The 17,680-nt window shown below is 44.0% G+C and overlaps 1 protein-coding gene across 1 annotated transcript in view; it reads left to right on the forward strand.

The window, feature by feature from the left end:
- The first annotated feature begins 6,579 nt into the window (after positions 1-6,579).
- LOC117349910 (NXPE family member 3-like) overlaps positions 6,580-17,680 on the forward strand; it is a 58,495-nt gene continuing 47,394 nt past the window's right edge. The window contains exons 1-2 of the mRNA XM_033923626.1: positions 6,580-6,708; positions 7,751-8,490. Coding sequence (XP_033779517.1) covers positions 7,769-8,490 — 722 coding nt within the window. The 5' untranslated portion in view covers positions 6,580-6,708; positions 7,751-7,768. The remainder of the gene's footprint in view (positions 6,709-7,750; positions 8,491-17,680) is intronic.

The raw sequence follows: 17,680 nt of genomic DNA on the forward strand, positions 1-17,680 counted from the left end.
GATCACAATGCCCCTCACAGAAAAAAGAATCAGCTGCAGCAGATAGAACCTGGTCCCACTTCTTCACAATACAATGGTCCAACCTTAACAAACTCTATAAAAAAATACAGCCACACAGCCTGCAACCTCAACCAATGCCCTCCATACCTATTAAAAACCTCCAGCTTAAAACTCCACACTCTCCTTATGCAATGGATACAAACCATGCTCACAGATGATGCCCACAAGACCTCTCCAAAATCATCATCACCCAGATCTTAAAAGACCCAAAAGGAGCAACAGATCAACCATCCAACTACAGACCCATAGCCTCAATTCCACTATATGTCAAGCTAATGGAAGGCCTCGTAACTAAACTCCTCACCAATTACCTATAAAACCACAATTTGCTCCACCCTACACAGTCTGGATTCAGATTTCAGAACCAACTTCAGCACTGAGACACTACTAGGCTCCCTTCTGGATACAGCAAGATAACACCTCAGCACAGGCAAAAAAAAAAAAATGCTGATTATTCAATTAGATCTCACCACAGCATTTGACCTGGTAGACCATGACATCCTGCTACAAATACTAGATAGAATAGGAATCACAGGCAAAGTACACACATGGTTTCAAGGATTCCTACAATCCAGGACCTACAGAGTCAAACAAACAAAGAAAAATCAGAACCCTGGTCCAACCCCTGTATCACCATTATCCCCAACACTCTTCAATCTCTACATTGCATCCCTCGGCACCTGCCTAGACAAAATAGGCTTAACCTCCTATAGCTATGCAGACATCACCATTTCTCCTTCCTTTTGATCAGCCAACGCCTACCATGACAGACACACTACACAGAACTCTAGAAACAGTGGCAACATGGATGACAGACCACAAACTAAAACTGAAGCCAGACAAAACAAAATTCATACTTCTTGAAAAAAATAAAACCCCCAACCATAACAAACCTAGTAATAAACTCAATCACATACCCCATTCAACCCATTCTGGGAATGACGATAGACAGATGCTGCACCATGCAACCACAAAACAACAAAACAATACAGAAATCATTCATTCACGGTCATGAGAAACCTAAGGCAAGTTTGAAAATTCATCGACAGAAAACAATTCCAGCTCATGGTCCAGTCCCTAATTCTAGGTTTCCTTGACTACTGCAACATCCTATATCTCCCCTGCCCTGCAACAATGACAAAACAACTACAAACAGTACAAAAAACACAGCCCTGAGACTAATCTATTCACTATGAAAACAAGACCACATCACTGAGGCATACCTCGACTCACACTGGCTCCCAATTATAGCAAGAATATTATTTAAATTCTACTGTCTATTATTTAAATCCATAAATGGTGACAGCCCAGCCTACTTGAACAACCGCCTAATCCAAATTACCACAACCAGACCCAGGAGAACCCAGACACCATTCACATATCCTCCAATCAGAGACATCAAACAGAAAAAAGCCCAAACTGTACGATGGCCTTCTAGCCACACAGGCAGCAAAACTAGACCACCAACTCTCCAATCTACTGATCGCGACCCCAGACTACAAAACTTTCAGAAAAGAAATAAAAACCCTACTATTCAAGAAATCCATGAAGACTAACTAACACCGTATGAAACATTTCAATCCTCTGAAGCAACCCGCTCAACTCTGTAACACCTCTGGACATATCCAGAAATCCTCTTCTGTAATCTTCCTTGAACCGCAAGGTAATGGCGGAATAAAAATCACTAATGTAATGTAATAATGTAGTAGTGATGCTCCTTTGGGAAGGGTCACTGGAGAGCAATTCAGGATTAGAGAATGAGACAGGGACACATTTTTCCCCATCCCCACGGGAACTCATTTTCCCGTCCTGTCCCTGCCCCATTTCTGCATTCCTTATCTGCACAAGCCTCAAACACTTTAAAATCATAAGTTCTAGAGATCAGTTGTTGTGGGAAAGATTGTGCAGATCAGCTAGCTAAGTACTTCAGGAACAGATATGTTTTTAGGTGTCTCCTAAATTCCCCATAGTTATTAGCATGCATATTAGGCTAGGACTGGGCATCAGCTGATTTTTACTACATAAAACTAGGACTGCCTTTTTTTCTGTCCTAACTTTATATGATTTCTCAGCTGGATAGCAGACTGAAAATCTCTGCTAGGCAGCGGAACACTTTTTTGTTTGGGGGGGGCCCAAAAGCTCCACCCCAGGCTCCGCCCCGTAATAAGAATACTTGTAAATGCCATTTCTTCCATTCATTTTTCATATACTGTACACACAATATAATCTTATTAACAATACGTAATGGTAACCAGAAAATTAAACTACACAAGGCAGTCATTTTCCCCTCCCCACCCCTGCACAGCAGTTTTTCCTTTCTCCTCCACCCCTATATGCAACGTGTCCCTCTCTTTCACTGTCCACCATCTCTCTCTCATTCCCTCCCTTGCTGCAAAAGGAGTAGGAAGAAAGAGAAGGAGGGAGGGATCCAGGGTGCCTTTCTCCAACTCCCTTTACTGCCACATCCAACATTTCTCCCTCTCTTATCCCCCAAACTTTGTGCAACATTTTTTGCCCCTGCCCACCAGTCCCATGTCCAACATTTCTCCTTCTATCACCCCTCTCCAGCACCATGCCACATCTTTTCCTCCATTCCCTCCACCACCATGCCCAACATTCCTCCCTCTTGCATCCCTTTCTATCTGTCCCACTTTTCCCTCTCCACCACAACCAACATTTCTCTCTCTCAGTCTCACTCCTTTCCCACCACCATGTCCAACAATTCTCTCCCTCCCAACAATTCTCCTTTTTCTTCCTTTCCCCATGTACACCATCTCTTTTTCTCCTGTTCAATTCTCACTTTCTATTCCCTCCATCCATCCTATGTCTAAGGGTCATGCCCCCTCTCTCCCTCCCGTGTCCCAAATTTGTGCCCCCTCTCTCCCTTCTGTGTCCTGTAACCGGAACTAGTGCCTAGCCACGGGACTCCTCAGTGCCCCTAGTGGTTACAGTTAAAAACTGCACCGGCTTGTGACTCAGTATGGAGTCACTCTGCAGACACTGTAAATTATAATCAAAGAAAAGAAAACCCATCCACAAAGTTCCAGGATGTAGTTCACACTGGTAAATTTAATGTCAGAATAGCAAAATTCAAAACAAATAATGCAACTTGCAAAACACAAAGGAAAAATACCCAAAAGGAAAACTCTGGGTGAGTTCAGGATTTTCTCTCCCAAATGCCAATAATCCTCTCTGTGGTTTTATTCTCCACAGAGCTTCTTACAACAAGGCTTCTGAAACCTGCTCCTTAGCAGGTTGCAAAAGAGTTCAATTCTCTGCTATGCGGCACCAAACACTCAAAACAGTTTTAAATAGCAAAGCCTCCAGGATATCTTTTAACACTGCTGGGAATAGGGGAGTGCCTCAAGTTTGCCTGCAAAAGCACAAAACAGCTTTTCAAAATCCTTCCCAGGTGTTGGCAAACTTCTCCCCACAAAAAGGCACTCTCAGCTTCTTAACCAAAAATGTGCAGAGAACAAAACAGTAAAGAAACAAAAACCCCACAGTTCAAACAGTCAATGTCCCAGGCTAACAAAAAACACAAACTCAGCCCAAAATAGTAACCACAAAAAAACTCACAGTTCCTCAGCTCAGGCTTTGTAAAGGGTTCCCAAGCCTAATTCCATTGGCTCAGGAGCCACTTCCAAGCCCTCAGGGACCAGCTCTCCTTGTAACTCCATTGGTAACTCCTGGTCTGCTTCCAACTCTGAAGTGGAAGCCTCTTCCAGCCTCTTCCACTTCCATGGGGTCACAGGTATTACCCATGCTTGAGCTGGGAAGCTCTTCTTTAGGGAGAGACCTGGGCTTCCTCCCTAACCTGCCTAGTAGCTTGTTAGCATCTACTGGCCTTTCAAGAGGGGAGCCATGCCCTGCTCTAGCTGAGCTTGCTCTCACCTGGGCTTCTCTCTGGTTCCCCCGTGGACAGTAGAGCAATAGTCTTCTTCCCTTTTCCTAGGACTAGGTTTAAAATCTATGTTCCTACCCTGCTGCGTGGATGGTAATAATTGTGCAGGGTTTCCTCTTCCCCCCCCCCCCCCCATTCTGGGTCCGTGGCATCCTCAAGCGGGGCAGATTGGTACTGGGAGCTAGCTTTGGCAATCCCCTTTTTGGGCTTCTTGGCACCCTTTCATCCCACTTTCATAGTGACCTTGGCAGGCCCGGAGCCTGACTGGTCACAGTCCCAACACGTTCCCTTCTGTGCCCCAAGTTCATGCCCCTCCCTCCTTTGTCATAAGTTCATACTCCCTTTCTTGTCTCAATGTGCGCTTCCCCTCCCTTCTGTCCCAATGCACCCCTCTCCCTCTATCCCTCTCTTTGTGACCCAACACACCTCTCCCTCCCTTCCTTGTTCCAAGTTTATGCTCCCTCCCAAGGGTATACCTGTGTTCTATCTGGCTCTAAGCCTCTCACTTCCTTCCAGCCACACTTCTTTCTTCACAAAGCAGCAGCAGCAGCAGAGTATGGCCAGAGGTCCTGGTATGCTGGCTGCGTGACCCACTACCAAAAGGTGTACGGCCACGCAGCTTAGAGGGAACATTGCTTTATACCTTTTCACTTTTTATCTAATCAAATTTCTCTCTCCTTCTCTCACCCCCTAGCTTTCACATTTCTCATCCTCTTATTCCCTTTTATCTGCTTCCCATTACCACATTTCTATCCTAATGTATTCATTCTGCTCATTCATCTCCTTGACAACTCTCCCACATGGATCCACCATTTCAAGCATCTCCCCTCCATCTTGCTTACTCCACCCTTGTAACCCAGCATTTCCTTTGTCTTTCTTTCTCTTCCCCTCCCACAAGTTCCAACATCTCTCGTTTCTGCCCTTCTACTACCTCCTCCCAAGTGTGACATCTCCTCCCAACCCCCATCCAGCCCCCAGTCCATATCCCCTCTGCCTTTCCCTCTCCATCTCTCCTTTTCCTCCTCTACTCTCCCTGAGTAGTCCATCTTTCCTCCCCCTTCTGCTTCCTCTCCTGAATCTCCTTTCCTTTCCACATTTTGCCCTCTTCACTAAATCCATCTCTCTCTCCATTTTACCCCTCCACATCCATCTCTCCCTCCTTTTCACCCCTTCTACCATTTCTCACTGATCCCCCCTCTGCCTTCCCCCATGTCCTTCTCTCCCTCTCTTACTCCCCTGTCGTCCTCCAAATACATCTCTCATTGTACCCCTTCTACCCCCCTCTCCCTGTGATCCTTTTACCCTCTCTGTCATCCCTGTCCCTCGCAAATCTGACATCTTTCCCTCCTCCCCTTTCCCACCTTCCCTCATTTGAATCCAACATCTCTCCCTCTCCCAAGTCCTATATTGCTTCCTCATTACCTTCTACCCCTCTCCCAAATCTGGCGGCACCAGGCAGCACTCTTGTGGAAGCTGCATCTTCCTGCCAGCCAGCTTACCTGCTGGTTGGCTCTCTCTGCCGCAAACCATTCCCTGCCATCCACTTCTCTCTCTCACCCCACCCCTGTCGACTTTACATTGCTTGTAAATGTTGCTGGGTGGAGGAAATGATTCTCAATGCTGCCTTGCGGCTGCCGGCAACTTCTCTCCACTACCCACCCCAGCGGAAACAGGAAGTTGTCAGAAGGGGCGAGCAGTGGATAGAAGATGCCAACAGCAGGGCGGCACTGAGAATTGGCTCTTCCGCCCAGCAATGTTTGGTGGGGTGAGAGAGAGGAGTAGATGGCGGGGGGATGGTTTGCGGCAGGTGAGCTGGCCGGCAGGAAGATGCCGCTTCCATGAGTGCCGCCTGTGTATTCAAATTTATTATTATTATTAGGATTTTTATATACCGCCTATCAAGGTTATCTAAGCGGTTTTTACAATCAGGTACTCAAGCATTTTCCCTTTCTGTTCTGGTGGGCTCACAATCTATCTAACGTACCTGGGGCTATGGAGGACTGAGTGACTTGCCCAGGGTCACAAGGAGCAGCATGGGATTTGAACCCACAACCCCAGGGTCCCGAGGCTGTACTCCAACCACCGCGCCACACACTCCTCCATTCACTGTCGGTCCTGTTGCCACCAGCAATTTTTGGTGAGGCTATGCCCAACCCCCCCCCTATTCCGGCTCCTATGAGCTAAGTTGCCACAAACTAGCTAGTTTTGGCATGGGTGGATGGGGAGATATTCAGCAGCTTTGTTCAGTGAATTTCCCTGGTTGCCACCAGACATGAGATTTAAATGCCCAGGAGCTTTTCCTGGCCATTTAAATCACTTTGAATATTGGCCACTCTATATTTACAGTAACTTTATTTAGTTGCATTGTCTGTCTTTGGTTGATGATGTTGTTATACCTCCATTTCAGAGCTGCTAGGGTGGACTGCCCCACTCAACGGCAGAGTCAGGTGTGCTCAGCCCAGATCTGCCCATCACTCCTCCCAGACCTTCCCATCCCCATTTGTTTCTCCGCCCCTGGCCCAGCTGATTCACCAATCAGCAAAAGGCATTGCCTCTGCCATGGCAACAGAGGCCTTCATGAAAGGTCATTTCCTGCTGCCCCAGGACTAGCGGCAGCAGGAAATGACCTTATAGAAGGTCTTTCCTGATACTGTGGCACTGAAAGGCAACTCAGCAGGAGATCGAAGATTGTCGGCAGGAAGGTGGGAGAAGGGCTGCAAAAATGGAAGCAGGAGACTTGGCAGGTCTGCCATTTGTATGTTTTTCATGTCTTTGATTCTTTTGTTGTTGTTTCTATTATAACCTTATGACATAGTTTCATAGTTTATTTAAATTTTGATTAAACGCTTATCCAAAGGTACAAAGTGTTGTACATAGTAATTTAAAATAGCTGGGAGACAAACATTTTAAATAATTAGAATTATACATAACAAACATGACATGAAAACATTGGGGAAAAAGGGAAGAACTACAATTTCTTAGAAAAACTACATATGAGGAATATACAATAGGAAAGGGGGGACAAGTTAAATAAGTACGTATGTAAAATAATCAGTTATAGGCATCTTTAAAGAGTAAGTATTTTAGGCTGCTTTTAAATTTCTGCAAGTTTTGTTCAGCTCTGAGGTATAGAGGGAGAGAGTTCCAAATTAAAGGGGCGATGACTGAGAAAATGAGAGTTTGATGAGTACCAATTATCTTTAGGGATGGGACGTTAAGGGAATGTTGTGAGGCTGATCTTAAAGTTCGGGGAGGGTCATAAGGGATCAGTAGTCTATTTGTGAATGCTGGGGTATTAGTCTGCATAGTTTTAAAAGTCAAGATGTACCTGGGGGTTTATCAAATACTGAATACATTAATTATATAATTATATAATAACAACAGATCACGACAGCCATAATACAAATAACTCTGCTGAAAGGTAGCATTTGTGTAGGCAGAGGGAGCCGAGACACAATCTGAACAGCTCCATGCCTCAGTTAAGAGCTCATGAATGTTCCCAAGTCTGCTTCAAGTCTGGATACTCTGCTCTCATATGCTGTGACCAATGGCATAATAAGGGGGTGGGGCAAGGGGGTGGTCTGCATAGGGAGCGATGTCAGAGGGAGAGTCGCCAGGGTCGCGAGGAACACCTTGAAGTGGTTCCTCGCAGCAGTGAACAGCTAGAGGTACAGGGGAAGGAGGGGTGCCTCCACCCCTCACTACACCACTGTCCATGATTGTCTCAAGTTGGTGCAGAGGCTGATGTTCACATAGTCTCATTTAAACATTTTTCTCTTTTCCTAGATATTTTCCAGATTTCTGATGATTGAGTGGAAACTGATACTTCGCTTTCATCCCAGGATAAATACTGAGAAACAGGTCCCTTTCACCACTCGGCCCCCAGCCACGACAACTGCTTGGGAAGACTCTGAGGAAGTGAAGATGCTGAAGGAGTTGATAGCATGGCCAGATCCCCAAGGGACACCAAGTTTCAACTTGTCTACAAGTCCTCAGAACTGTGACTATCGGATCCTGAATCCCAGAGCCAACTATTCAGTAGGAGAGACCCTGGAGTTGCTGGTAACTACGAGAGACTACCTAAATAGATCAAAGAGTTATGGAGGAGATTACTTCCGGGCCAAACTCCATTCCCCAAAACTGAAAGCTGGTGTGACAGGGTCCGTGAAGGACCACAAGAATGGGACATATACTGTAATCTTCTTGCTGCTCTGGCCTGGAGACTTGGAGATCTCTGTCTATCTCGTGTACACTATCGAGGCCATCCAGATCCTCAAGACATTCAGGAAAACCAGGCCAGACAAAATCTACTTTCAAGGAAGTTTCCAGGAGAATGGAAAGGAGGAAATCACAGAGTGTAATATTTACAAGTTGAATGGGGTGTTGTGTGAGTTTATAGATCCTGGAACTAGAGAAAAGTGGTATTGTGTAAAGCCCGAAAAACTTCCTTGCAGCTCCTGGGTCTACTACCAACAGGGAGGGGCGAGAACAGTCACAAGCAAAGAGGATGATGTGTTTCTTGATGGGTAAATTATTATAAATATCATGTACATGTGTGTGTTTGGGGAGGACTTTCCTATTTTGTGATCTGTGCTAGAACGCATCAGGACGGTCAAAGGCTTTCCATCATGTGGATAGTGGTTTCACACTCTGCTACTCTCTTAAATTGTGCTGCTAGGCTACCATACTGCCACTCCCTAAAATATTCCATCCAAAGCTGATACCTAGTTGGCCTAATGGTAGGGATGGCTGTAGCTGCGACTCCACTCTTTTCTTTTCCTGAAAGGTCACTTTGAATGTTTGTTAAAGTGGAATGATTTTGCCACCAGACATTTTTGCTTTGGTAGGCTCATCTTGGCATGTAAAATCTACCTTTTTCTGCCTTATTTACATTTCTTTCTGTTTCTGCAGCTCCATGCTCAGAGGTTCTGCTCTGACCCCAGACCAGACTGCATGGGATCATATCCATCTCCCTCCTTATACCTAGGGTTACCAGACGTTCTGATTTTTCCGGACGGCTTTTCAAAACCCAGCACTTTGTCCGGGTTTTGAAAAGCTTCCCCCAAAATTGTGGCGGGCAAGAGGGCATCTGCGCATGTGCGGATGCCCACATGCATGACATCACATGCATCATTGCGTCGCATCCAAGCATGCCCTCCTTCCTGACCAGAGCAAGCAGCGGGGGTGGGATTAGGGGCAGGACGGGGATGGGCGGGCCTGGGGGTGGGTCTAGGGCTCTGGATTTTACAAATGTAAAATCTGGCATCCCTACTTATACCACCAATCCACCTTGGGCAAGGCATCCACTTCATCATAGAGCAGCGGCGGGAACTGGAGGGTAACTTCTTTGTGAAAACAGGGGTGCTTCTTTCCTAGGGTTACCAGATTTTTCCACAGAGGAACCCAGTTCTGCCCCTAGCTCCGCCCCATTCTATCTCCAGCCCAACCCCCGCAAAGGCTTGTCTTTCTTTTCCAACCTTCGGGCCGCATCTGGAGGCCCTCCAAATTTGCACGAATGCGTGTGATGTCATCTGCACATGCTCAGAGGATCTCCAGATGTGACCGGGAGGTCAGTGCTTTTCAAAACCCAAACTACTAGGTTTTAGAAATTCCATCTGGGCACCCAGACAGTTCTCTAAACAGAGGACATGTCCAGGTTTTCTTGGACATCTGGTAACCAGAGCAGGATTAATTCTTCAAGGGCCCCTAGACACATAAGTACACTAGGCCCCCTGATCCTGCCCCACCCCACCCCCATTTATTTACCCATTTTCATATTTACTTCTTTATTTCTACTTTCTTTCTTTTTTTCATTTATTTTAAAATTCAGAACAAACAAAGATTACCAGTGCCAGTGCACAGTATATCTTCTATGCAACCCCCATACATCTCTGAACAAATACCCCCTTCCTTCCCTTCCTACCTACTTGCTGGCACACTGAATGCTCTGCACTGTTCTGACGCTCATAGGAACTCTATGACCATTGGAGCAGCGCACCAGCTGGCGCTACAAACCTCTTCCGCACTTTTGTATAATGGGGGGGTGGAATAGAAATATGTATACAATAACTGAACCATAAAGAAGCCAGGCTCTACATGCAATGCAACACCACAGAAACAGTGGTGCATGTCCCTTAATACTGTACAAAATATAAAAGATAGCAGATATAAATTTGAAAAAAGAGAAACAACATATTACTTTACAAATTAACAAATAAAAAGAAAAGAAAAAATAGAAAGAAGATAATACCATTTTATTGGAATAATACATTTTAAAATTAGCTTTCAAAAGTCAAAACCTCTTTGTTTAAATCAGTAAAGTATACTACTGTTACAGTATCCTGTCCTGACCTGAGGAAGGAGAATTTGGTCTCTGAAACTTAGTCAAAACTGTATGAAAATTAGTCCACTAAAAGGATCACTTATTTCCATTTTCTATTTATAAACACAGCTAAAATACTACTTTACCCTACTTTACTGTACTTTTGTTGTCAGGTTTCTGCTTTCCTCATCTTCATGTTGTAAGGATTGATGTAGGGGTTATGTTAGGCGCCCTTAACCAAACGCCAGGTCCCGAGTTCAATACCTTTACAGAAGATTCACCAGGAGTAGAATCAAATAAGAAACACAGCCAGAGGTGATTGCATAAAGAACTTGAGCTCTCTCCAAGTTTTCCGCAAACATCTGAAAACGTGGTTTTTCTCAAAAAATGTAAGTCTCCCTCCAACTTAGGAATCAATGAAACTCTTATATCTTGGCATCCCAAGTCCTCTAAATTTTCTTCACACTTCTACCTCTAATCCCTCTGTTGTAGTTCCTTCCTATTTCTCCTACTGTAAACCGCGTCGAGCTCTACGAACGTGGAGATGATGCGGTATACAAACCTAAGGATTAGATTAGATTAGATTAGATAGCGGATGCTGCGGATGGACAGACTGGATGGGCCATTTGTCCTTTATTTGCCATCATGTTTCTATAACCATAAAGCTCTATGACATCACAATGCAGGTGGAAAGAGCCTTAGCCTATAGGAAGAGGAGATGCAAATGTTAAGAGCCTTAGCCAATAGGGAGAGGAGGAGATAGCACTTCTACCTCTAACCCTCTGTTGTAGTTCCTTCCTATTTCTCCTACTGTAAACCGCGTCGAGCTCTACGAACGTGGAGATGATGCGGTATACAAACCTAAGGATTAGATTAGATTAGATTAGATAGCGGATGCTGCGGATGGACAGACTGGATGGGCCATTTGTCCTTTATTTGCCATCATGTTTCTATAACCATAAAGCTCTATGACATCACAATGCAGGTGGAAAGAGCCTTAGCCTATAGGAAGAGGAGATGCAAATGTTAAGAGCCTTAGCCAATAGGGAGAGGAGGAGATAGCACTTCTACCTCTAACCCTCTGTTGTAGTTCCTTCCTATTTCTCTTACTGTAAACCGCGTCGAGCTCTACGAACGTGGAGATGATGCGGTATACAAACCTAAGGATTAGATTAGATTAGATTAGATAGCGGATGCTGCGGATGGACAGACTGGATGGGCCATTTGTCCTTTATTTGCCATCATGTTTCTATAACCATAAAGCTCTATGACATCACAATGCAGGTGGAAAGAGCCTTAGCCTATAGGAAGAGGAGATGCAAATGTTAAGAGCCTTAGCCAATAGGGAGAGGAGGAGATAGCACTTCTACCTCTAACCTTCTGTTGTAGTTCCTTCCTATTTCTCCTACTGTAAACCGCGTCGAGCTCTACGAACGTGGAGATGATGCGGTATACAAACCTAAGGATTAGATTAGATTAGATTAGATAGCGGATGCTGCGGATGGACAGACTAGATGGGCCATTTGTCCTTTATTTGCCATCATGTTTCTATAACCATAAAGCTCTATGACATCACAATGCAGGTGGAAAGAGCCTTAGCCTATAGGAAGAGGAGATGCAAATGTTAAGAGCCTTAGCCAATAGGGAGAGGAGGAGATAGCACTTCTACCTCTAACCCTCTGTTGTAGTTCCTTCCTATTTCTCCTACTGTAAACCGCGTCGAGCTCTACGAACGTGGAGATGATGCGGTATACAAACCTAAGGATTAGATTAGATTAGATTAGATTAGATAGCGGATGCTGCGGATGGACAGACTGGATGGGCCATTTGTCCTTTATTTGCCATCATGTTTCTATAACCATAAAGCTCTATGACATCACAATGCAGGTGGAAAGAGCCTTAGCCTCTAGGAAGAGGAGATGCAAATGTTAAGAGCCTTAGCCAATAGGGAGAGGAGGAGATAGCACTTCTACCTCTAACCCTCTGTTGTAGTTCCTTCCTATTTCTCCTACTGTAAACCGCGTCGAGCTCTACGAACATGGAGATGATGCGGTATACAAACCTAAGGATTAGATTAGATTAGATTAGATTATAGAAATAGGCTTACAGAAAAGCATTACAATTAAGCATTACAATTAATGAAAGAGCAAAGCAGTTTCCCTGCCTTACAGAGTCCAGAAAGAAGCGTGAAGTTCCAGGGAGATGCAGAGAAAGAGAAAAAAGGGGGATGAGGGTGATGATCTAAGCTTCGGGTTCAGGCATTAAGATACCAAGAGTATGCAAGTATGGGATATGAGATAATATATTATGTCTAACCCTGGTATGCAATGCAATAGGCCATGCCAAATTAAAACCAAATTAGAACCAAATTAGCCAAATTAGCAAGTGTCAGAGAAGATACTGGAAATACATGTATAACTGTCTTAAAAGCTAGAAGGAACTTTGTGGGATATGTGTTGTAAAGAAATGTACATGTGTTTCACTGTACAGTAAAGGAAAATCACAACAATACATAACAAAATTAAGATAATGATAGGATGAATTAAAACACTAAATATGTGGTTTGCAGTGGGCGAATACCCAAAGAGAAGTTCCCAAACTGAGACATGAGCGTCTCGTAGCAAATTTTCTACAGTTTGTGCAATCTGTACATTTTCAAAAGTGATAGTATGATTCACTTCTGTGGAGGTTTTCTTAAGTTGTTTAATGTAGGCATGGAGTTCGATAAAGTTCAGCAGCTTATGAAATGTCTCGTTCCCCATACCAAGAGGTAGTGGATGCACAGCATATGAAATAAAGTCTGGAATGTCCATAGAATCATTAGTTACCAGAGGTGTGGAGTAGGTTGTCTCAATAATGCTGATGGAGGACAGAGGTGAATGACTACACCAGGTAAATAGGTTGAACTGTACAGCAAAGCGTTCTTAGGAAGGTGGCTGTCATGAATCTGTGGATCCAAAGAACAGGAAACATTTTGTACAGCATGTGTGAGAAGGTAGAGAAGTCTTTGCAGTCAGGGTGCAGGAAGATGAATTAGTCCAGTATGAACCGACAGTCTCTTTAAACTGGTACTTGGGATGAGATGATGTCTGCACAGGATCTGTCAGTCACTGGAAACTGGTGGTGCTCACCCTTGGGATGAAATGATGTCTGTGCATACAGGGAGGGAAACACCGGCTTGAAAAGAGTCCAGATATCATTCAGCAGCTGTACTCCAGTGTGATCCAAATAAGAGATAGAAAAAGAGAGAGAAACCATGTTGCCTGTACTGAATGTAGAGAGAGAGAGAGAGAGACCAGGTTGCTTGTACTGAATATGGCAACATGTTACTTGGTATAGTTATGGCAAAAGAGAGACAATATTCAGTTACTTAAGGTTCTTAATTGGACATTCCAAAAAGATATGTTTTTGTGTGCTGCATATAACTATTATGGCACTGTACTGAATGTATTAAAAAAATTATTTACCGAAATGGCCAAAAAGAAACCAAAGTATATGTATACCAATAATAACGAAAGTCCAAACTTCAAAAAATTGGTATAAAATAGTGATAAACTGTCCTTAAACCACACTGGAGACGATATAGAAGACTGTGCTTCCAAATAATAATTAAGTGAGCACCATAGAATAAACACTGTATAGAGTAAAACCTTTTAACCAAACTACATTTAGGATATGAAAACTATAGGTAAAAAGAACATTGCGCAATGGGCTAGTAAAAAGTGTGAAAAGAGCTCTAGAAATGGCCAATGTTATGTATCCTGGGGTACCCACTAAACTAAAACAAGTAGGCAAAACACAGACCACATGGCACAGACAAAACATAAAACACAAAGTTTTAGGCGTGAAGCTATTTTTCCATCTGTCAAGTGTGCAGGGCTGAATTTAACTCTGCAAATAAACACATTGTTATAGAAAGCCAAAACAAAGATGAACACATGAGTAGTACAAATAATGCATATCATAACCATCTCATATTCAGAAAAGGCATAAAGCTAATGTCTCTTTGGAGCGTCTCTATCTCTGCAGTGATAAAGAGGATCCTTGGAATACATTAGAAATATCTTTGTGCCAAAAATGGTCTGGGATGGCTATGTATATATTCGAACTGCTGCTATGAAAAAGAAAAAACATTTTAAATTAGCAGCATCCTCAAGGTCACTCTTAGAGCAAACTTCATCCATGTTCCATTCAGGCCGACCTGGACCATATGTCTGCCACCTTGGTCCCACTGCACTCGGAGGAGTGGGCACTGATGTGGAGAGGTCAGGTGCAGGCTAGATGTATCTTCTTTTGTCTGCACTGTCGTGTCCTGCCATTCAGAGGCAAGGGGCAAATTCCAAAAATCATTAGTCATGTCTAGGACAGAGAAAAATGCACATTTAGGGTTAAATTTCACAGTAATGTCAGAGTAAAAAGCTGCCACTGGTACTGCAGGCTTTGAAATCTTAGTTAGGGCCCAAGAATCTATAGTGAGCCTACTGGAACTCCCTGATTTAGCAAATGACCAAGCTGGAGAGCCACATGCTAAAGAGATAGGTCCACTCAGAACCCTCTCCTCCATCTTAGACACTAGTTCTGTTGCTGGAGAAAGTACTGGATGCTGTGTTTGTGGTTGAGGATCTTCGGCCTCAAACAAAATTTCTGTGTACCTTTTCCCACAATCTAACTTCTCCTGTGCCCAAACTGAACCATCTGCAGCCTCTGAGTGAGTTACACTATGATCATGCTGCTGTACTGGCATGCTACACTGCGTGGCTAACTGCACATGAATAACCTAATGAACCAAAGTTTTAGAAGCATTTGGAATTCCTGTACCCAATGCAAGACCAGCCAGCTCAACTATTTCTTTGCCTGTATTCTCACTCGTGCTAGCAGTAGTTTCTATAATGTCTTTCATTTGTTCCTTTTGTGAGATAGACACACACTTTGAAGCTTTGCCATTTAGACCCTGAATCTCACAAATTTCCATATTTTTCTGATCTCCAGTAGGAGGCGCTCTATCTGTAAAACTGATTCTGGCCCCTGTATCAATTAAAATTAATTTTTCCTGACCCTCTACGTTAGTATTAACATTGGGGAAGTCGGAAGTGTCGAATATCAAAGGTGCCACATACCTCAAGCTGAATTCTAAGTCTGACTTCTTTCCCTTATCCTGCGTCTCCAGAAGTGAGTCCACAGGTAAGTGAAAGGAGTTCGGCTGGGCTGTGAAGGCTTGAGTCACCTTGGTATTTGGACACAGAGAGTCAAGACAGCCCTAAAAAAACCCAAGAAGAGGAGAGCAGAAAGGACTACAGGGTGAAACTGAAAGAAGCCAAGAGAGAGATACGTTTGGCGAAGGCACAGGCGGAAGAACAAATGGCTAAAAATGTAAAAAAGGGAGATAAAAATTTTTTCAGATATATTAGTGAAAGGAGGAAGATAAAAAATGGAATTGCTAGGCTAAAAGATGCTGGGAACAAATATGTGGAGAGTGATGAGGAGAAAGCAAATGTGCTAAACAAATACTTCTGGAGAAGGACCGAGATTGTCCGGCAAAGTTACACGAGAAAATGGAGTAGATTCTGCGCCGTTCACGGAGGAGGGTGTTTATGAGCAACTTGAAAAACTGAAGGTGGACAAAGCGATGGGACCAGACGGGATCCATCCCAGGATACTAAGGGAACTCAGAGAGGTTCTGGCGAGACCTATTAAAGACTTGTTCAACAAATCTCTGGAGACGGGAGTGATTCCTGGGGATTGGAGGAGAGCGGATGTGGTCCCTATTCATAAAAGTGGTCACAGGGATGAAGCAGGAAACTACAGGCCGGTGAGCCTCACTTCAGTTGTTGGAAAAATAATGGAAGTGTTGCTGAAAGAAAGGATAGTGTATTTCCTTGAATCTAATGGGTTACAGGATCCGAGGCAACATGGCTTTACAAAAGGTAAATCGTGCCAAACGAACCTGATTGAATTTTTTGATTGGGTGACCAGAGAGCTGGATCAAGGACATATGCTAGATGTAATTTACTTGGATTTCAGCAAAGCCTTTGATACAGTTCCTCATAGGAGGCTGTTGAACAAACTTGAAGGGCTGAAGTTAGGACCCAAAGTGGTGAACTGGGTCAGAAACTGGCTGTCGGACAGACGCCAGAGGGTGGTGGTTAATGGAAGTCGCTCGAAGGAAGGAAAGGTGACTAGTGGAGTCCCTCAGGGTTCGGTGCTGGGGCCAATCCTGTTCAATATGTATGTAAGTGACATTGCTGAAGGGTTAGAAGGAAAAGTGTGCCTTTTTGCAGATGATACCAAGATTTGTAACAGAGTAGACACCGAAGAGGGAGTGGAAAATATGAAAAAGGATCTGCAAAAGTTAGAGGAATGGTCTAATGCCTGGCAACTAAAATTCAATGCAAAGAAATGCAGAGTAATGCATTTGGGGATTAATAATAGGAAGGAACCGTATATGCTGGGAGGAGAGAAGCTGATATGCACGGACAGGGAGAGGGACCTTGGGGTGATAGTGTCCGAAGATCTAAAGGCGAAAAAAACAGTAGTGACAAGGCAGTGGCTGCTGCCAGAAGGATTCTGGGCTGTATAAAGAGAGGCGTAGTCAGTAGAAGGAAGAAGGTGTTGATGCCCCTGTACAGGTCATTGGTGAGGCCCCACTTGGAGTATTGTGTTCAGTTTTGGAGACCGTATCTGGCGAAAGACGTAAGAAGACTTGAGGCGGTCCAGAGGAGGGCGACGAAAATGATAGGAGGCTTGCGCCAGAAGACGTATGAGGAGAGACTGGAAGCCCTGAATATGTATACCCTAGAGGAAAGGAGAGACAGGGGAGATATGATTCAGACGTTCAAATACTTAAAGGGTATTAACGTAGAACAAAATCTTTTCCAGAGAAAGGAAAATGGTAAAACCAGAGGACATAATTTGAGGTTGAGGGGTGGTAGATTCAGGGGCAATGTTAGGAAATTCTACTTTACGGAGAGGGTGGTGGATGCCTGGAATGCGCTCCCGAGAGAGGTGGTGGAGAGTAAAACTGTGACTGAGTTCAAAGAAGCGTGGGATGAACACAGAAGATTTAGAATCAGAAAATAATATTAAAGATTGAACTAGGCCAGTTACTGGGCAGACTTGTACGGTCTGTGTCTGTGCATGGCCCTTTGGAGGAGGATGGGCTGGAGTAAGTCTTAACAGAGATTTTGGCAGTTGGAACTCAAGCACAGTACCGGGTAAAGCTTTGGATTCTCGCCCAGAAATAGCTAAGAAGAAAAAAAAAAAAAATTTAAATTGAATCAGGTTGGGCAGACTGGATGGACCATTCGGGTCTTTATCTGCCGTCATCTACTATGTTACTATGTTACTATGCACTAACACTGGTTTTCCTGGCTGTTAAATCACTTTTTACTCTGTCC

This window comes from Geotrypetes seraphini, chromosome 16 (assembly GCF_902459505.1).
Source record: "Geotrypetes seraphini chromosome 16, aGeoSer1.1, whole genome shotgun sequence".
Lineage (NCBI taxonomy): Eukaryota > Metazoa > Chordata > Amphibia > Gymnophiona > Dermophiidae > Geotrypetes > Geotrypetes seraphini.